The 22943-nt window shown below is 37.6% G+C and overlaps 1 protein-coding gene across 2 annotated transcripts; it reads left to right on the top strand.

The window, feature by feature from the left end:
- Window positions 1–3347: 3347 nt before the first annotated feature.
- LOC142106770 (sialoadhesin-like) lies at window positions 3348–22717 on the top strand. 2 transcript variants are annotated; one of them, XM_075189779.1, is made up of 9 exons: window positions 3348–3436; window positions 3516–3645; window positions 6055–6345; window positions 7388–7648; window positions 11508–11753; window positions 13725–13824; window positions 15729–15762; window positions 20075–20149; window positions 22006–22717. In XM_075189779.1, exons 2-9 carry the CDS (start codon window positions 3576–3578, stop codon window positions 22093–22095), a joined length of 1167 nt encoding a protein of 388 aa, XP_075045880.1. In that variant the 5' UTR covers window positions 3348–3436; window positions 3516–3575; the 3' UTR covers window positions 22096–22717. The 2 variants fall into 2 exon arrangements, with proteins under 2 accessions (XP_075045880.1, XP_075045879.1); XM_075189778.1 differs by having other exon boundaries at window positions 3350–3436; window positions 3516–3875.
- The last annotated feature ends 226 nt before the right edge of the window (window positions 22718–22943 follow it).

Genomic DNA, 22943 nt, shown 5'->3' with positions numbered 1-22943 from the left:
GACAGGTTATCTTGCTTAAAATTGTCCTTAGTGTTTGCTTGCCTGTGGCAGGGAACTTAGATTGTAAGCTCCACTGGAACAGGGGCAATATGAAAGAATATATTATCTGCAGCCCACTGCATAATATATACCAACACTGTATAATAAAAGGATAGTAAGAAATTCTGTGTTTATGACAAATTTTGTCAACTGTAAAAAATGACATACCATGGATTCAGAGTGGAACATAAACATAAGTGTAACTTGCGAATGTGCGTAGTCAGAGATAAAGATGCGTCCAGGTCTGAATGAGTAGTAGATACATCCGTTTATCAACAGACACATCTCTGACAGTTATGTCCAACTTGCGAACATGTACAAAAAAAATTATTTCATATATTATGAATGAAATTGCTACAAAGCATCATTTAATCAAGAATAGCCATAAATAACCTATCTAATAGGAGTAGAACAAATTCCCGAAATGCGTATGGCAAAAAAAAAACGTTTCTACAACACGCTAGGCAAATTCTAATCTATGGCCGAGCAACTACTAAAGTCTCAATAAGTATCTTCGGGTCATTAAAATTCCTCTATGGACAAGTGGTTTGTAAGTTGGTGTGATCGTCATCATTCACTACTTACACCTGCCACTGAACACCCGCCAAAAAAAACGCCTTTTTGCTGCCCACGTCCCAGTCTGAATTGGCACGCAACTGCTCGAAAACACCCTTATTTGTTCTAGCCTAAAACACCCCTTCCACCACCCATTACACCTCTTCAGTCGTAAGAAGTCATAAGCGTCCAAAATTTCCTGGTCTCAATAGACGCAGTTGTGCACGTTGCAGTTGTGTACGTTTGTTTTCTGAGTATGCAGAAAAAATGCAAGATGTGATCTGTAAACCAGCGAACGTGTCACTCTGAATAAAGCACATAAGTTAAATACTGGCTGTTTTTTCATGTAGCACACAAATACTTGATAGCTTATTTGTACACTGAAACTTAGGGGGGTATTCAATTGTTCCTCCTGGTGCCGCCGGAACGAGCACGTTAAAATTATTACCGTTAATACGGTAATTACTCGCTGAATTTCATCTCTCAGCTCCCTGAGCTGCGAGATGAAATTCAGCGAGTAAACTACCGTATTAACAGTTTTTAAGCGCAAGTGTACCGTATAAACGGTAATAGTTTTAACGCACTCGTTCCGGCGGCGCCCGGAGGAACAATTGAATACCCCCCTTAAAGTTGATATTTGTGTGCTGCATGAAAAAACAGGCAGTATTTAACTTATGTGCAAAACAGAAAACTAATTTTCACCCCTTGCGTTGTAACATGGTTTTGTCCAGGAGACTTAAATAAGAAACTTCTTAATTTAAGTTCCTTAATGAATCAGGCCCTAGGTTCGGACTTGCCTGATATATTATGTATTGGCTATATTGATTTTTATTAGTGAATGCTCTTTCAACTGGTTGAATACAAGTTCACATCAAGACTAGTGGATAGGAAGGCACTCCCTCAATAGTCATGTGTTTTCCAGTAGGACAATCACTCCAAACACACTTCAGGTGGTTCAAGACAAGCTGCCAAGATGTTGGATTGTTCTGAAGTGGTTAGCAATGAGTCCAGGTCTAAATGTCATAGAACACCTGTGGAGAGATCTGAAAATAGCATTTAGGAGAAGGCACCCTTTAAATATAAGGGCACTGGGGCAGTTTGCACAGTAAGAGAAAGAAAAAAGAAAAAAATATATATATAAAATTCTGGAATTTTGAAGTGTTTGAGTGCACTCATATCACACTCAGTTATGCTAAATCTGAAGAATATTTGTGATTATACACAAATTCTAACCAACCTCAGGTCTTTCAGCCGTTATTAAGACAATGAAATTGAGTTGTCAATCAAACCATATCTCTGAAGATCTTGATTTATTTTATTAGGTAAATTTCATACCCATTGTACCAGTTGCTTGTGAGACGTATGCTGAGATATAGATTTCTGGTTAGTGCTCCCCTTTCGTTATAAAAACATTATACTGTTGACAAATAGCATATTGTGAGGCGTATACCTGAGCCACTAAGGCAAACCCGGGAACAAACCAAATATACCAAATATATCTTCCCTCTGTTGCTGGATGTCCAAATCTAGACGTGCAAGCTAAATGTGAGAGAAGACATTTATCTACTGAATGTCTGGAGAGCAGTTCACTTTTAACTATAGATTTTGTTCTTGTGAGTTACATACTTATTTCATTCTTGCTAGAATCTGTAAATCAGTTTTCAAGCCGTGTGTGTACAAATAGTATTTGAAGTTTTTGTAATGCTGCAACTTGTGCGGATGATTAACCAGTTCTGTAATTTTCTAAGGAAATTGAATAATCTTCTTTTGCATGAGCTACACATGTGATCATTGCAATTCTTCTTTAAAGAGTTGTTCAACATACATACAATTTTGGAGTGCCCGTGGGAGTTAATTAGAATTTAATTTTCTAACAAATTACGACATTTTCTATAGATATATCTGATAAATCAACTCTAAGTTTTAAGGCAAACTCAGTGATGGGCTATGCCTTCATTAGAGTTTGGTAAGAGTCTAGTTGGGTTGAGCATTTAGCACCTCAAAATTGTGATATTAGAATTAAGCAAAGTTTTTTTATATTGTATAAGTCGTTGTGCTGACATATTCACACAAGAAAGGAGAAAGAACTGTGCTGTGCAGATTGATCACTAGATTAGCAAACAACCAATACACATGAATACATTCGAAGAGATATACAAGACAAGAGGGGTCTCTAAAAAACAATTATTTAATCACTGCATAAACATATACAACTATATCAATGAGCAATAGTGTGCAAACATAAAAAGAAAAAAATATACACAAAACAAAAATAAATGCTCCAGGCAAATTTCCAGCAATATATTCCGAATATAGCCAACACTGTCCTCATAGAACTCCCTATAAATGTGTATATATGTGTAATACATAGAGTTTTTTTAATAGCGCTCCAATAATGAAATCTTCAAATCGAATAGCAGCTACTCCAGCCCAATCTACTCAACCGGGAAAGGAGTCATCTAAAACATAAAAACTAAAAAGTAACAAAACAAACAGAGCTGGAAGAGCTCATAGTGTAATACTTTCCAATACAATGCAACATAGAGCAATTCATAAGAAAGCTGGTAACAATTAAACAATTAGAGGTGGCAAAGTTGTTTAGCGAAACGCGTCATTGTATAATGCCCAGTAGCTTACAGTCGAATTGGTATATTACCTTTATAGAAAACGGTGGATGGAAATACAAATTACCATTGTGCAAATTTACAAAATTACAATATTTACGTTTTGTTCCTTGTGTTTTAACTTTCAGGAAATGTAAAAACATCCAGGATTACACTTTTAGACATTGAATAGCACAAGATGAGTGTTACAAATATTTTACTCCTCGCCCTGTTCCAAGGTAAAATTTATTAAAATTTAAAAATAACTATGTAAATACAATAGGATAAATCTAATGATATACACATTGTATCTTTCAGGCTTTCAGACAGGTATTTTGTGTCAGAAATGGGAGTTCCCAACTGAAATGGAAGCTCTGAATGGTTCCTGTGTGGAGATTCCCTGCACATATTCACCAGCCAAGGAGTCTGAAACATCCAGTACTGTATGGTATTTATATGATAGTTTACACTATATAGAGATTTTTAACAGCAAAACATCCTCATCAGTAAGAAATGACTACAAAGGGCGAACCTCATTGGTACCTGGAGGCAGCTGCAGTCTGAGAATAGACCCTGTGAGAGGAGCAGATAGAGATCGATATTATCCAGGAATAGCAGAAAGAAGCAGCCAGAATGCATATGATCAGCAGAATAGGATTGTTATCCTTAATGTCACAGGTAAATATTTATTTGCAGAAGCCATTAGTGACAGACTTTAAGGTCTGTGTGAAATTTGGTCCAGTTTTAAAAATAAAAACCTATAATTGGTTGCTATGGGCAACACCAGGAAAAGTTAAAATGTTAATTGGGTTTCATATCAAGTTATATGATATCAATTTCATATTTGTTTTGTGAGACATTTATAATATGACACTGATGATATATTTAAAATATGGGGCCAGGTATAATAAAAAGATCTAAAAACAAAAATTCTAACCTCTGAGTACATGTTAAAGAAGAATTCCAAACAAAACTAAACATTTAGGTATGGGTGCTGTGTAATAAGACAGGGTAGATAGAAACTTGTACTTAATTTTAGATTAATATTATCACAGTTCGGAGAGTTTGAATGATCATCTCTCCTGGTAGCAGCAGGTAGTCAAACAGGCAACAGTGTTGTTTATGTCTCTCCCTTCATGTAGCTAGAGAGAGAATGGGGGAGGAGCATCGACAACCCTGCTATTAGATTAAAATAGGTTTTGTTTTGATATTGAGATAATCACAGCTTAGCATGATTGGAGCTTCATGGAAGTTGCAACTTCATGGTAATTCCAGACCAAACTATCATCAGTGACCTCTATCTTAAATTAAAGGTCTACCTTTTGGTTTTGCTGTGTGTTCAGTAATTAGATTTCATGGTTGTATACACCTAAACAGGCATTTACGAATCAGAATAAATGAAGAGCATTATATACTGTTCAGAAAATTGTCTATTTGACTTTCTTGCACATACAAATGGTTCACCCTCCCATTCCATTTTCTTGAAGTCCCTTCATGCAGACACTTTTGCACAAATATTCGTAGAACTGTGGTCCGTGACAGAACAGTGCAGCAGTAAAAATGTATTTTCAGTCAGACCTATTATCACTTTCGGATCAAACCCTTAGCTAATTAAAACTTAGCATACTACTGATGTATAATAAATAACACTTAATAATTTAGACATTCATGACACAGTGTTATAAGTCAAAGAAAGTCTGAATCCAGGAATCCAATATGCTCCAATAAATGCATTTCAATAGATGATTTCACATAAATTGATTCTCTGCTCTTCACAAAGAGAAACTGTCAAGGCTGCAGCTGCTCAAATTATGGCAATATCTACACATTGCAGGAAACTCCTCCCCCTTCCTCTGGATACATCAATAATAGTGTGGGCTGCAAAGATCTATAGCAAACTAATGTTCATATCTGCATGTCCCCGGTTCAAGGGAAGACAAAGTACTGTTCCAATTATCATATCACAGAGAAAATGTAACGATCTGCCTACAACTTGCTGCTTTGTATTGGCAGCTCCTGTCTCCTGGAGTTTTGGACTTTATTATTTGTGTTTCATTTTTAAGTGTTAGCAGCAGTACCTCTGATCACCAGAGGTGCTGCAATTGTGCCTGCTTCTTGTGCTTTAGGAGGTAACCTTCCTGTTCACTAATTATTCATTGCACCTGGGTGTGTCCTTCTTATACTTGTCTCCCCCAGCATTCATTGCTGGTTATTGTTGTCACATCCTGTTGTTACTGGTTGTTCCTGCCTTCTGATATGCTTCTGGTTACTTGCTGCTTGGGATCTGTCCATACCACCTGCTTCCCTGCATTAGCTGTGTACCTGGTGGTTTCTGCAAATTCATATTACCTCCTGCCTCTGCATCAGCTTTGCACCTGGTATTTATTACAAACTCATGATTACCTGCTATTTGTACATTTCTGCAAATAAACATAGAGTGTTTTCACCATTTTTGTGGCTCCTAGCTGTATTCCTGTATTTAACTGTGACAGAAAATACATAATAAAAACTGGTTAGAAAAAATGTGCACAACAATTATTTGCATGTACATACTCTAGTAGTGAACTATAAATTAAGCAAATTGGAATTTCCACATCTACTAATCCCCATTATAAATCCCCTTAATTATAATTATTATTATTATTATTATTATTAATAATAATAATAATAATAATAATAATAATAATTAATAATAATAGGGATTCCAAATGATAAATTCCAAGGAGATGGAAACCCCATTGAAGTACTACTTTAAGCAATGGAGGAGATTTAGTTCAGAGTTTATTTAGAGTTGAAATCCACTTAAAGTAGTTTAATAGTAGTGATTTAATGTAACATTTAATTTGACATTTCTCAGATACCCCAGGGAAGCCGTCGATTATCGGGGTTGGAACTGTGATAGAAGGAAATGCCACCATTATCCAATGTCATACAGAGCACACATGTGCCACCAGTCCCCCTTCTCTAGAATGGAACAAACCCGGTCAGACCAAGAAACAATCATTACCATTAGTTGGAGGGTATTGGAGAGAAGTATCCAAACTTACTTATATCCCTTCATATGTTGACCATGGGACACCCCTTCGATGCAGAGCTACCTATCACAACGGACTAAGATCCCAGCTTGGAGCAACATTGAACATCATATGTATGTATTATGGATGAATTAAGATTTTTGTCATTTTCTGTATGAATGTAATTACATCTCCTCTATATAGAAATAATACATATATTACGTCAGTAATTAAACATCTTCATTGATTTGTGATGTAGGTATGTATATATAAGTTTTCAAAAGAATGAGATGATGAAATAAGAGGCAGACTGGCACCGTACAATTCACCAACAGTAGACAACTGATTTGGCTTTTCCCCACCTCTGTCTTGCTTATTCGCCACTGTAAATCTGAGATGTTGCTTTGATATTTCTTTACCAAGCAGTTGCAATTGTTTTCTGGCAATCAGGTTATAGCAGCAGAGTCACTGCCACTTCTCGATTAAGCATTAAAAACATTTCAAATACTGAAAAAAATAATTTGAACAATGACGGCAGTTCTTCTACTTGGCCATCACCTGTTAATATAATTAGCCTGTCACACATTTTATCTCTCTCCTCCATCATCTCTTACCTTGTGTTGGTGACCAATGGAGGAGGAGGTCAGAGGGCTGCTATTCACACCACTTATATTGCTACTCTATTCATGAGGAGGAAAGGAGACTGTTTGGGGTGGGGCTGGAGGCAGACATAAGAGACGCAATTGAAGGTATTATTAAAAAATACTTTATTTCAATATAAATTTATGGCATCACTTGCAAATTAGTAAAATATGGAATACCTGTATGCATAGGTGGTCAACAAAAAGAACCTCAAGCACTGATGCTACTGAGGATCCACTCTACTGTATGAAACACAGCTGGTTTGTGGAATGGCTCTTGGAAGACAGGTAGAATGTATAACCAACTTCCGGTTTCCGGGTTTCAGTGGTGATAAGCATGGACCTTCTTCTGCAGATTCCACTTTCAACACTTCTAGAAATAACTATGCAGAAACAGTGATAGAAAATGTTATATGAAAAAGGACAAACATAAAAGTTGTATTTTGTTAGCAGTTCTATCATTTCCTTTGATGCACTTGGCATGGCATTGTCTTTGGTCTTTTTTCCCTGTTTTAACAATATTGTCTTTCCACAGTCCCACCTAGAAATGTGACTGTCACCCTCAAAAGAAACAGATTAAGGGAAGGAAGTGATGTGACTTTATCATGCAGCAGCATCTCTAACCCAGCCGTACAAACATATGAATGGTACCAAGGGAATAATAAAATTAAATTACGAAACCGAGGGCCGGAGATTACACTTAGGAACTTGACTAGGGACATTGAACCCTATTCCTGTACTGCAGTAAATGAAGTGGGTAGAGGAGAATCAGCACTAACAGAGATACCTGTGCTATGTACGTATACAAAATCAACACTTACAGATATATGCAATTTATATACTGTGTTATAATATAGAACTCTGAAATTTTGATATGCATAATAACTAATTTTTGGTTTAATAGGCATGTTAAGCATTCAGTCATTTATCATCTTGTATTTATTATGTCAAGATATGTGACTATGTGAACTGTGTACATGACAGTGTACAGCCATAGTCTTTGACATAGGTAGGCACGAATACATTAGAAATCCAGTACATTGACCATTTTAATCCTTTGTGCTCAGATTCTATAATATTTTATTTACTCGGTGCTGGAAATGTAAACGGTGCCAATCCAGCTGTATTCAACTTCACCTACAATTATTAATTCTGCCACAGACTACTTTAAGTGGCCAGGAGTGAAGAGCAGTCTGGGCTGGGTGGCCCTTGGACTGGTCCCATAGTGGGCTACCTTGGGATGGGTCTCAGGGCCATTTGCATTCTTTTTCCTTTAAAGTGTTTCCAAGAGGCTGCTGAGTCGAGTCTTGCCCCCCTGGGCTAAAATTTGCCAGCCCTCTCTTGCCAGGAGTAATTTCATCCAAGTGACATCACTATAATTGTTTCCATGGCAGCAGACACTAATTGGTTTATACTTGTGTCAGTTGCTGAAGGCCAGAGTGGTAAAAATATTTTAACCTGAAATATATAAGATCCGCACCTTTCCTTCCCCTTTGTCTTTTTCTTTACTATCTAGCTAACAGTAGGTGGGTTCATAGCTTTGATTTTCTTTGTTTGTTTTTTCTTAGTCTGCTTATCAGGAACTTTTGTTAGCCCTGCATACTAAGCAGTGGATGAGTGCCCAAGAACCACAAAAGACCTTGGAGGGTTAGAACAATAGGGGACTGTGCACCTTTGCTTTATAATAGTATTAGCCTTGAATGCTGACCTGATCTGCCAGGATGTCAGCATGCAGGTAACAGGAGGCATGGGCTGAAAATATCAATTTTGTATCTTGACAAGTTTGCAAGCACTAAGGTAGCAGGTAGCAAAGTGCTGTTGCTGGTAGGTGATGCATGCATGGCAGCATGGAGAGTAATATTCATGCTACACACAAAAAGGCATGCAGTGCTGCAAAAAGAAAAGCTAACAGACAGATACATGTCTATGAAGCTAGATTTAAACTTATACATTTTATTTCTGTTAGTACATTGTCTATGAAACAAGACAAGAAGAGTAGAGTTAAAGCCAAGAGCAACCTCCTGCTAGGATAGACCTCGAGGATAATGGTGAAGAAATTTCCAATAGAACTTATCCACCAAGTTAAGAGCTATCTCAAGACATTGCACACTACCACATGGGCAGCACATGCATTGCTACAACTTCTGTAGCAAGAGCTTTGAGAATTTGGGTATGCACCTTGAAGACAGACATACAGAAGGTGTCAGCTGCTTTTGAAGGCAGTGGAAATTGTTCCGATATGAGTAGAGTATCTCTGTGAGGCTTCTCTTAGTGCTATCAGCTTTTGAGTTAGAGCCATGTCATCATGAGAATTCACAAGAGGAGAATTGTGTCTCACAACTTGACCGCTGGATAGACAACCTAAAAACCTATTCACTACTCTAACGTTTTAGAGGGTCTGCCACTTTTGAAGAAAGGCTGAATGCCATGATCCAACAACTTTCAGGAGGCAAGTCAAATTTCACTTGTTGTCACTGGGTTGAAGGAGCTATCAGCATATTGCTCCCAGTCCTGGCTTCAGTAAGCAATATCTTAAAGGTCAGACAAAGAATATGGCCAACGGTATCAGGAAGGACCTAATGGGTAGACTTTTCATGCCAATAAGGCAACTGAGTCTAAGACACAGCAGAAGAACTCTTCACAATGATGGGCAGCAGGTCCATGGCCCAGAAGCTCAGTCAGTAGGGTAAAGGTTCGAGGAAACGTAGACCTGAATGACAGGAGACCAGCGTGTGCAGCAGTTTATCAACAGGGGATACTCAATGGAATTAAAACAAAAATTACATTGAAGAATATATTTTTAGGAAGGAGGGGGAATACGATCAGAACAAAAAGCTAATTTTTCAGTGGCTGATAAGGAACAAGGTCATCACAAAAGTCACTCTATGAAAAGGGGCACTTGGCATCTATTCCCATCTGTTCCTTACAAGCAAAAGCCTAAGGGACTTTGGAACTTAAATCTCATGCATATCAATTGGTTCATTGGAGCAAGAAGATTTTGCATGGAATCTCTCAGGTAGGTTTTTACAGACAAAATATTAAGAAATCTTATGGCTTCTGTAGACCTGTAGACTGTCACTTGGGCTGTCCATAGCTCACCACATATCCAAGGTTGCATGGGATTGAACTATATCCTTATTTGGATGATGGGCTCATCAGAGGAAAGTCCAAGTGCAAACAGCCAATGCTCAGCAACATGAAAGTAAACAAGAGTCTAAAGAGATAAAACTGTGTTTGCTTAACTACAGATGCAAACATATTTGCCTGGGAGAAAGTAGGTGGCCTCAAGGAAAGCTGTGAGAGGGAAAAGGAGTGTTCCTTCAAAACCTTTGCATGCAAGTAGTCTGGCTCATCATATAAGCTTTCCAGGGACATCTTTTCAAAAAGGCACTGTAAAGTGCAGTTAGAAAACAGGGGTAGTAGTTTCCTCCTTCATCGTCCACAAATTGGTTAGACGTGATGCAAGAACACTTCAGCATGATAAAACACGATTTGGTAGAACTTTTTGTTCTCGTGTCTTCAGGAGGGTAAGTATCCAGGAACAGTATAAAGTGTCCTGATCCTAAAATTTCCACTGGGAAGATTGGAAATAGGACTGGCCCTCAGTTCTCCATTTATACTGATTATATTTGAGAATTCCGTTACCCTTCAGTTACTGATCAGCGATTCCCTGCTGATTATTACAGCAAAAGGATTTGACTGCCATCGTACTAGCCTTATTAATATCGATGATCAAGTCCATGAAATATAAACATAGTGTCTGCATTGTGTAAAACTGTAACTCAAATATAAAATGTTAAAATTGTAAATCGCTACGGAATATGTTGGAGCTATATAAATAAATAATGATGATGATGATGATGATTGTATTTCTGGAACCTTTAACTTCAGAGATATTGTCTATTATATTTAAAGTATATAATATATACATTTATACATTTATATATTATGTTTTTAATTGTCTGAAATTAAAATAACTTTTCTTGTTTTAGCGATTGTGGAAGATCAATAAATGGTTCAGAACCTTTTTTTAAGGACAGAGAATTGGGCAGACCAGTCTTACTTCTCTCACCATGGAACATGAATGTGTCTACTAAGTAGTATAAGAACCTGCTGCTGTGTGACCTGTCCTTCTATGGTGACAAAAAACATCTTAACATTAATGTGCAAACTATGTAGTCATCTAAGAACCCCATTGCTGTGTAACATGTGATGTCTACTGACACAGTGATGAGAGAAGAGTCCACATAGAGCTTATCCTCCAACAAGAATCCTTGAAAACCATGCTGATATTCTGTCAACTACAACATTATAGACCAGAGACAGCGGGTGGACTGCACAAGAGACATAAATAAGAGAAATAAAGTAGAAGAAACTTAAATATATTTAATTTGTTGATATAGATCTGATGTGAACTTTACTCCCTTCATTTTTGCTCTAGATTAACACGTATTATTTAGCAACATTACACTATTCTACAACTTGTACCTCCTTTTGTGTGTAAGGCCATTGATATTTCTTTAGTCTTTCATCATATTTTCAGTTTGAAAATTACATTTTATGTTGAAGAAAAATAATCCAGTATCAGAGATAACAAGCGTTTGGCTATGTTCAATATTCCTTCACCTACATAACTCTTTACACATCTTCTGTAGATGCTGCTACTGAAGTTCGCATTATTGAATCTCAATCAGAAGATGGAGATATTGAGCTGACGTGTTATTATCTGAGCAGCAGACCTAACGTCACTCACTACAGCTGGATGAAGGATAAATCTTTGTTACTAAGTGAAACAGGACAGACCCTGTTGGTAAACAGCTCTGAACAGAACTATGGAAGCTTCTCTTGTATCGCACACAACAGCGCTGGGAGTTCCTCCTCTGAGGAGCTCTACATTGCAGGTCAGTATCTAGTAATCCAGGCTCTCTACTGAGAGTTCCTGTTGCCAAAATTCTAAGTGTAAAAAAATGAGTTCTGTATTATCCACCCTGATAGAACTCTGATGTATTAAAGTAATTCTATTGTTTTCAAATAAGCATTGCCCAAGCGATTGTATTGTGTTTCCAAAGCACAAAGTAATTTATTTTAGCAGATGCAATTACTATCAGTTTAATACATAATTATAATACAGTACAGCCAATACCAAAAGATAAATACATACCGCTGCGCTCGCTTGCGCTAGTTGCATTCCCACTGGTACCACCGGACAGTATTTCACTCCAGAATACTGTGGTCAGAGAATGACTGAAGCCAGTGGGAGCACAGCTATATTATATACACTCAGTGTTACAGAGAAAACAATGCAGATGACGTGGCTTGCTTTCATAGGTCCAGACTTCAGGTGGGTCCAGTGTAAAAAGGTCATAGGCTAGTTCAAACAACCCCCTCCAAGGCTGAGGGTCAACATTCCAGATGATTCTATCACCCAGAAACCAGTTTAAGCTAGTCTATTTACACATTACAGTCAGTATCACTGTAAGTATTTATTCCCTAACATCACTAACTAGAGTATGCAATGTGCGATCTTTTCAGCAAAAAAAATGGACAGCTGGTGATGAATAGGGGATTAAAATGATACCAGACATGACACATTTCCTATAACCTGAACCTTAAATAACACTAAAGTGTACATATAATCATAATATATAAACTAATAATAAACTAAATACTATCTGCTCGTAAATCACTATGCATTGGAATCAATATAAATATGAAATATATAAATAACTAAATGTTGTAGTGCGAGTGTGTGCGTGCGTATTTTACCTCTTGATCGCGCCATGCCCACGTGTAGCGTGGCATACTGAGTGCAATCGCACGATAAAACAATATTAACCAATATACTTTCGTTCATCCAATTATACGACTTCGACAGATGTAGATGTTCATTAAATGCAGAAGTTCGTTAGCAAGGAACCCTTAGTCTATTCAACTTATGCCATCACCATCACAAAAGTCTACTTCTTGTACAGTAAACGCATGCGCTATTTAGACAAACTAGGTTCACCATCATAAATCAAGAAATGTAACATCTCAAGAAGATATTGCACTATCCTTCAGTGCCAGTTTAGTGCATTATTAATTATCACCAGTGCGCCTGGTTTCGGGAAGAAATGAAAAAAGACGATATATTAATTTTGTAGAGCATGATGACTAAAATTAGATTAAATGGGGGGAAAATGGGGCATTCCTTGCTGTGAGTAGGTGCACATGATCCTTTTCATACTGCACTTTTAGTCACTCTTTGCTAAATGTAAAATAAAGTTACAATACACAAAAGAGACACAAATAGTAAAAGCAGAGCCTATGTTCTCTAGCTCTCGTGAATTATTTAAGCCACAAATGAGGCTAAGCTAATATTTTAGGAGACATGGAATCATTCCAGTTAATAAAAGGATTGGTTCTAAAGTGGTAGGAGGTTGAAATTTGGATGTGATGTTTACAATGTTGCACAGGGCACCTCTTCACATGTAAATGCACTTTTAGTTTGAGGAGTCATCTCCCAGGAGCAGAGAGTAAGTGTGAACTGGATGAACCAACTAGGTAATACACGAGCATTCACTTCCTCTGAGACACAAACATATGGTCATTTTGCATTTGTAGCATTGTAACATGTACACCAGATATCCCAATGTAGTAGTCTTGTTCATAAATTTAGTTATATTATTTGAGCTGCAATTAATAATTTATATTTTGCTTATTGTCATGTGACTACCATGGCAACCACAGTCACATTAAATAAATATATTCCAGCTCTAGTGTTAAAAAAAACATATGTTAAAAAGCCTCTTTTATATTAGGTCAAGACTTTTAATATCAAGTTTGCAAATTATACTTCACCATTTAATTTTGCTTATCAATATTTCCCACAGCTGTCTACCAACCAGTACAAACTAATTATGGTACTTATATTGCAATAGCTGGAATAATCTGTCTTCTTCTGATTTCATTCATTGTCTTCTTTAGTTGGAGGTAAAGTATATTAATCATTTTATTATACTATGAATTTACAATTCTTATCGGTTGCAATATACATTTTAAATATCCTGCACAATGTGACATAGGGCCTTGATGTGACAAGTTGAAGGGTGTCACTGTACCCCAGGGGTGGGTGTTCTACTGGAATTATAATTCATGAAATGATGGAAGCATGTGCTTCTAGTGTCATACCCTGTACCACTGCATACATTACCATGATTATATAATGCTCAGTATCATTATATATTTCTCCATTAAATTATGACGTATGAGCGGTTGCTCAGCTTTCTCCATAGTAGGAAAATCTGACACACAAGTATTTTAATGTAATATTATTTTCAGGGAAGGGGATTTAGTTAACTTCTTAAATAAAATAGAACATGAAGCAACATTAAATCTAGGAAATTATGAGAGACGATTCATATAGGTAGTTGCTTTTGTCTGACTTTTATGCAGAATATTTAAGTGTATTTGTCACACAGCAGTATGAATTCAAATAATACAAACTTATTATGTCTATGCATTAAAGAGCATTACTTACAAGTATTTATCACAGACCTGTGCTAACATGGCATTAAGTGCAAGAAAGAGGAAACATTGCTTTCACGGATCCTGGGTTCCAGGGAGTTCTGGCGGTAGCATTCCATGTAGGCTCTGCTGTGTCCTTCCCCACGCTGTTATTTGTGTAAACAATGGTACCCACTCATTCGCAAAACAAAGACACTAATATTGACTCAGGAATTGTGTCATTAACAGTGACCTTCCTGCACTAGGCAGGTCTATAAAAAAAACATCAAGCTGACACAGATCTTGCCAAATTATTGTGACCAGGTGCCTTGATTTCATGATCCTGAAATCTATCCGGACTGCTCACTTGTGCACAGAATCCCTGACTTTGTCCTTGAGCAAAGCTTTCGATCATCCCTCAATTTTTAGCTATAGTTCCCTGGCTGCTTACCTGTGTAATGAACTTTTGGTTTTGTTCCTGACAACTGTTTTTGATCACCTCTCGGCTGCCAGCTATTAGGATCCATCCCTGCACACTGAACAACAGCTTCAGAGCTGCAATTCCGTGACAGTATTAATTGTATCACCAAAGTGCAGGAGGCCATATTGTGACCAATATTCATGAAATTGTGGTAGTTCCGGCTTCATTTCTAAATGTTGTCAACAATTACTACTGAATAAAGAGACACATCGCCACAATTTTATTCCTCAAATCTCCCCCTTATTTTCCTGTACGTCCCATAGAGGTGCAAGGAGAAAAGGAGCGGAGATGCTCAGGGGCAAACACAGGATTTGTAGAGGGGGGTTTCCACACCACGCCACCAGTGGGCGTGACCAGCATGCATGGGGGTGTGGCTATAATATTAGACAGTGCTTGGCTGCTCTCCAACTCTTCCTATCCCTATAATATACATGGGCAATGCTGCATGCACTACTGTTAGGTGCACGCAGCTCTCCCTTTTCAAGCACAGACATGTAAAGCGGGGGCAGGGTCCAGCCACCTCAATTATACAGTGCCCCAGGCTTGGAGGGGGGTTTCCAGGCACTAGTACCCCCCCCCCCCCTTCGGTTTGCCTATGATACTGTATCGTATATGTTGGCAGTGTGCGCAGCCGAACATCCAGGCGATGTCTGTCGGCACCTTGCGGCTAAATGAATTTCCCCCACAGGCTGTGTTTACTGATTTCTGCCCACAAGCTGACTGGCTCAAATGTGCATAGGTGACAAGTTCACATTTGTGCTAATTTTTTGCCTCCCAGGCCCCTTCCTTCTTATAGTGTAGCCAGGTCCGGTGCTAGGGTCCATGGCGCCCTAGGCAAGTGCCTAACCTTGCCTAATGGGAGCGCCGGGCCTGAGTGTAGCATTCTAACTAGTGTTGTACATTTTCACAGGAGGAAAGTGCTTCAGACATCACCAAGTCCTACGGTATGTATATGAAGCAAACGGGTATCATGTATTGTAATACACTTTGCATATTATGAAGAGATGTTTACAACACTAAATGATTTCAGTTGTCATTGATTTTTTGGCAGAGAATGAATGTATGCCTATGAAAAAATAGGGTGAAAGGGGTTAAGCCCATGTGTACCCTAGTACATATACCTCTGCCCAATTCCCCAGTGCTACATGAAAAAACAGTCAGTATTTAACTTATGTGCAAAACAGAATACTAATTTGCACCCCTTGCATTGTAACATGGTTTTGTCCAGGAGACTGAAATAAGAAGTTTCTCAAGTTAAGATCCTTAATGAATCAGGCCTTATGTTATCAAATGATTCCCCTCCCAAAAGTATCCCTGTAGGAATTATCTCCCAAGAGCAGAGTCTATGGGCCTGATACAGAGTATTACGCAAAATGAGAATAAGGTACGTTAAAAAAATTGCATACGCAAAAATAGTATATCTGCTGGGATCCGTGCAAATCAGCAAATAGTAGTAAATGTGTGCATATGAGATAAGTATGGTGATACTCCCTGAACCATATTATCATGCTTTGATATGCCATTCTAGATCAAAACTGCATGCCCCCATCAGGAAAAAAGTGCTGGCAGCACCAGTGTTCTTAAAAAATTGGGGTAAATGGACATCATGTGGAAAGCCACTACCAGCATAGGCTAAAACAGGCTGGGATTGGGACACTAAATATTAATCATCAGAACAGGGTCTCCCTGTCATTATATCCACTAGCCATAGCCTATTCAGCATGGAGCTAAAATATCTAAGGGATTCAGATGCACCAAAAAATCACCCCCTTTATTAAGAGAGAACAGCCCCAACCTGAAGTGATCTTTCCACACTCCAGCGGAATTGTTAAAAAAATACATATCGCTGTGTGTAATTCAAAAGTCCCATAAGCAAAATGGAACATTGATGTTAGGGACAAACGTTCAAAATAATGTCGGAATTGCAACCTGATTTTAATGATATCAAGTCTATAAAACTATGGAGTTTCCAATCAAGGGTACATATATATTCAAACTATGTATGTTTTATGTTAGGATCTATAACACATTATTTTGCTTAATCCTGGACAATAGTTCAATTAAACCCTTCAATATCTTTATTAATAATACCATAAACCACACTAACAATAATACATCTGAATATCATATACCAATGATGAATCAAAACATTTTGTGATGCAAATAATTATAAAATACCACAACCAAAAGACATAAAATTTCCATTGCCACTAGATGGCCCCACTCATTAGAACAAATTAAACATATACATCTAAAAATAGTTTCAATCTATTATATACTGTGAGAACTAAAATGATCTTATAGTATAAGAAAAAATAATTCCATATAAAAAAGTATAAATATATCTATGAATCATCCATTTGCTTAAATTTAATTATACAATTAGTATATATTAAAGTACAATATATAATAGAATACATAAATTGGTAAGAAATTGTGTCATGCTCACAAAATGTTATATATTTATTATTCAAACTATTTAAAGCATCAGCAAATATTTTTGTAATTATTTTATTTTTTAGTATGACAATAATAACATAGAAAGATGTCTAAATTACTCTAAATTCAGAGTTTGATTCACGCCTTTGGGATGTACATTCAAAAGTCTGTACAATGAGAAGGCCTCTCTTTGACAAATTATATGTTTCACACCTCGATCATTAATATGAACATGCTCCCCTCCAATTTGCTTGATTTTCGCCAAAATAATTTGATGGAATTTTATAAAATATAAATACTAAATCTAAAAAAAAACAACAACTTGAGTTTCACGTTAAAGGCAGAGCTATAACATGATTTTCTAACAGTACATTGACTGATAGTCTTTTATCAGACTACTATGTGAGACATTATAGTTTTGCGTACAAAGGTTTCCCTCACAGAAACAAAGTGGAAATATGATTCTAACTGACCAGAAAGCTTTGAAAGAATTAATTTATGAAATATCAATTACCATTAAGCCAACAGATAAGGGAGGAGTTGTAATAATGCAACTCCGGCCCTTCCTCTCCCAAGATGCCACCAAATGTCTTATCCACTCTCTTATCATCTCCCGCCTAGACTACTGCAACCTCCTCCTCACTGGCCTCCCCCACTCTCATCTTGCTCCCCTTCGATCTGTTCTTAACGCTGCTGCTAGACTTATTTTCCTTTCTCGCCGCTCCTCTTCTGTCTCCCCCCTCTACCTAGCCCTTCACTGGCTCCCATTCCCCTTCAGAATCCTCTTTAAACTCCTCACACTCACATACAAGGCCCTCGCCAACTCCACTGCGCCCTACATCCCCACCCTCCTCTCTATTCACAATCCATCCCGCCCTCTCCGTTCTGCCTCTGATCGTCGCCTCTCTTCCCCCCTTATTACCTCCCCCCACGCGCGTATCCAAGACTTCGCCCGCGTTGCCCCCCTCCACTGGAACAAGCTCCCTCCCTCCATCAGAACTTTCCCTAATCTGTCCAGTTTTAAACGGGCTTTAAAAACCCACCTTTTTCTTAAAGCCTTTCAGTCTCCCACTTAACTCCCTACCTTTTCTGCTGCCTCTCCTCCTTCTTTCCCCTTCCCTGCCCCTGTCCCCCTCTTCTCCCTCTCTCCCCTGCGTCTCTCTGTCTGTCCACCCCTTCCCTTAGATTGTACGCTCCTCTGAGCAGGGCCATCTCTCCTCCTGTTTCCACCACTTCTAACTCTGCTCTCCAGCTACTTTGCCCTCCTCCTCGAGGACCCTCCACCCCCCATATCCTCTGGGGGTCTCCCTGTCTTCCGCGCCCTCCTTCTTGGGCTCCGTTGTTTGCCGATCCTCCCTCCCCCTTTCCCCGCCCTCTCTAGCTGTGCATTGAGCTTACTGAGTTACTGTGCTTACTGTTTACTGTACTGTGCTGTCTCACCTTGTATTGTAATTCGTTTTGTCCCTGTATTAACATATTTGAATAATATAAAAGGTTCTTAATTGTTGGTATTTATAAGTAATAAGTTTGAAGAATAATAAACATATAGAAGTTTGATATTATACACAATTATATATAATTTAACAAATGTAATGCAAATGGAAGATTCAATGGTACATTTACACTGTTTTGTGTGGGAGGTGTATATATAAAATGTTATATTATAAGATCTTATTAGTTCATACATCCACAGTATGGTATAGGAGAAGCAAGAATTGTCCTGCTACCCAAGAACGTCAAGTTCACCATAAGGTTTTGTGTTGATTACAAGAAGATGAAGAAAGGCTGTGACTGACACCTATCCTATGCCCCATTTTGTGTCTCCTGTGGATTTGAGTAAGCGGCACTGACAGATTCCCCTAATCCTTGAGGCATGGGAGCACTTATCATTTATCCCACCATTTAGGCTTTTCCAATACATTGTAATGCCCCCTGGCGTGAAATATGCTCATGTTCCAGAGACAAAATTACTTTCTGGAAGGCTTGAAGGAATTCGCACAGACTTACTTGAATGACATAAATATTTACAGTAATATATGGGGCGATTATCGGACACATGTAGATAAGAATCTGAATAGGATGAGTCAGGTGTCAGTGATGATCCAATCAGACAAATGGCAGATAGGTGTGGCCAAAGTGTTGTACTTGTTACACTGGGTGGGGGGTGGGACTATCTGCCCAGAGTCTGCTATCAACTGCCTTGAGAACACCACTCAGGGCCATAATGAGGGCAGTGTGGGCGATACAGCTGCCCAGTGTGCAACCATACCTATTTGACCAAGCTCAAGTCCCTAGCCACCCCAGGTACAAATGAATGCTGTGCGTACCACAAGGCAGCACATCCACAGATTGATAATAAAAGGGCGCCTGTCATGTACTGTGGTTCTTATATTTCCAACAATTTTGGCATTCCTGTTATCTTACTAATGGTCTAAGGCTTAGATCAAAACGTTAATTTTCTGCCAATAAATCTACTTTGATGGCTTACAGTCATGGAAGTGTTGACCAAATCTCGTCACTTTAGCATTTTATTTTATAGTATTACATATACTCAATAATACAAAATGAGTAAAAAATACAATACACATGGTGCAGCAGTGAATGTACAGCTTTTTCTGGCTGTTTTGTGTTTTACTACCAAGTTGATTTTCAGCTCTGCTTCCATAAAGCTAATTGACCTGAAATGTCACATTAGAAATTGCATTTACATTGATCTTTTACTTCAGTTATACTTTTTGTTTATTATTCAGAACACATTTACCCCATAAGATTTTGTTTTGAATTTTAAATTATTTTTTTGTTCATTGATTGTCAAAGGGTGGAGAGCCCCAAGAACCCACATACACTGATCTTGTGAAAAGAGATGTTTCAGAAGATTATGATACTTTAAAGGTAATAATGATTGTAATAGCATCTATATTTGTTTTGCTGGCTTAATGGTCCATTAAACTAAAATACAAGTTGCTTTCGTTAAAGCAGATAGTAACACATAATAATAGTCATACTCATCTCAAATTATTTGTCCTCTATCTCTCTTAAATATGCCTCTGCCCTGTGCTCTAGCTCCTCTCTGATAACCACTTCTCACTTCAGCTACAAACTTCTCCTGTGCTGCTACCCTCTTATAGAATTCCCTACCATAGCTAGTCAGACTCTCTCTCACCCTTCAGATCTTTTAAATCTCTTGGAAAATCCACATCTTTAGTAAAGCGTACCCTACTGCCACCTAAACTACACACTGTAGGGGAAGGTATCTAGTCCGTACTAGATATAGACTAATCCTCTATGTATGTATTAGACATGTATCTGCTTGTATCTCTTTAGATGTGGTGCACTCTTCCTAAATTAATCACGTTAACCTGCTAAAATACCAAGATCTTACTACAAGAGGCACTCCAGTCCACTGATTTAAATAAAATAAAATAAAATTCTTTATTAAATGTAATTAATTATGTTATTTTTATATACTTGAATCCATTGAGGCAAAATATTAAAAACCTATATAGAGATTTGTGAAAAAGTTTGAAAATTAGGTACTCTTAGCAATTTAAAATATATTCAATCACAACCTTATACTTAGTGTCAGTTTTGAGGGTCCTTATTCATGATTCCGATGTGTTAGCTGAAGTCCAATTGTCATTAAAGCTAATTGCAAACATAATAAGTTTACTGAAGCTTTTCTAGCGTGTCAAAAATGTCAATTAATAGCAGATATTCACTTGTAAGTTGGGTCAGTACACAAGTGAAAAAATCCTCAAATTACAGCTCTAATGAGACTGGTGGACAGAATAATACAAAACAAACTAATATCCTATCTAAAGAGATGGATAGTATTGGGTGCTCCTGCCAAATATATATATATATATATATACCACTTATGGAATATGTTATAAGATATCCAATCCAATATATGAATCTATGGATTATAGTTACAGTTCTATAACCATTAATCAATCAACTTGGCAGTATATTTAGCTGCTCCTCTGAAGGATTGTTGTGTATCAATCCTTAAATATCTTACAGAAAACAAACACATTTTTGAGAAGCGCAAACTGTTGATACCAAGTGAACTTTACCATGACAATTTATTCAGTGTCATATTTGTTATATAATACTGAATAAATTGTGGTGGTAAAGATTACTTGGTATCAACAGTTTGCACTATTGAAATATATGTCAATCGTTCATATTGTTATCCCTGTTGTCTCTTCCCATTGCACATGAACCTTGAGTTTCCTAAAATGTTTGTTCCTGTCACAGACAAATCATGACATATTGTATAATGATGGGATATCTAGCAGAACAGCAGCACGGTGACTAAGTGGCTAGCACTTCTGCCTTACAGCACTGGGTTCATGAGTTCAATTCCCGATCATGGCCTCATCTGTGTGGAGTTTGTATGTTCTCCCTGTGTTTGCGTGGGTTTCCTCCGGGTGCTCCGGTTTCCTCCCACACTCCAAAAACATACTGGTAGGTTAATTGGCTGCTATCAAAATTGACCCTAGTCTCTCTCTCTCTCTCTCTCGCTGTCAGTCTGTGTCTGTATGTGTGTTAGGGAATTTAGACTCTAAGCTCCAATGGGGGCAGGGACTGATGTGAATGAGTTCTCTGTACAGCGCTGTGGAATAAATGGTGCTATATAAATAAATGGTGATGATGATGATGAACAATAATGCTTGTTTTATTATTTTACTCTCACGTTGTTCTATACTAAAATACTGTTCAATTTTACTCATTTTATTTTCCAGCCTGTAATCCCTGCTGAAGTCACTGACAGAGGAGGAAATGTAGCTTCAATTGCTATATATGAAAACATAAGCATTGGTACTAAGCAATAAATAAACTACTTAAGTATCAAACAGGTTGTCCATCACCTGTCATTTCACTATATATTATACATCCACACCAGAATTAATCAATTTTCTTATATACTTGCTTATAAACATGTATTCACTGCAGCTCTGACATTGCCACTTTCCATTCTGGGAAAATAGTGTGTGTCTACTTCGCCAATGGTAGGACAAATTATTATATTCTCTTGAGTTATTTTTCCCTCTATATTAGCTCAATAATCCTGTTTCGCCTGTGTGCATGTTTTGTTGTATGATCTAGAATTAAGTATAGCAGAAATATTTCATGGAAAATATCTAACTATGATGCTTTAAACTATTTCACTGGCGCTTTGGTTCCTCCCAATTTACTCACCCCTCTCAGTACTATACTATTCTCATTTTGTTGGAAACTAGTTGATGCTATAATTTCCTATATTCATCAATAGCAATCCAAATGGTATGAAAGTTAAAAAAAAATAGTTTTAGGACATCAGCATTAAATATAGAACGTGAATGTATTTTTATTTTATTTTATGGACAAGTATAGATTACAGATGAAGAACCTGGATGTTAGTGAGTACTACAAGTTTTTTTAATTTATTTCAAATAAAGTTATTTTTAAAACGGAGTGTGTGTTTTATTTACATTTTGTCTTGGTACACTACAGATCCCAGCGGGTCCTGGGTGCCAGGGCATTTCCAGACTGCTAATGGCAGTCAAAGGTGAAACATTTAAATTTTTATGACCAAATGTAGGACGCGTTGATAACTTTGTGGATCAATTTTGAAAACTGTTCCACAAAGTTACTGTAGTGTTAATGATAAGGATATTCCATTTTCTAATATAATATATCA

This window comes from Mixophyes fleayi, chromosome 11 (assembly GCF_038048845.1).
Source record: "Mixophyes fleayi isolate aMixFle1 chromosome 11, aMixFle1.hap1, whole genome shotgun sequence".
Taxonomy (NCBI): domain Eukaryota; kingdom Metazoa; phylum Chordata; class Amphibia; order Anura; family Limnodynastidae; genus Mixophyes; species Mixophyes fleayi.
The sequence above is the reverse complement of the archived record's forward strand: the minus strand, read 5'-3'. Positions and strand labels throughout refer to the sequence as shown.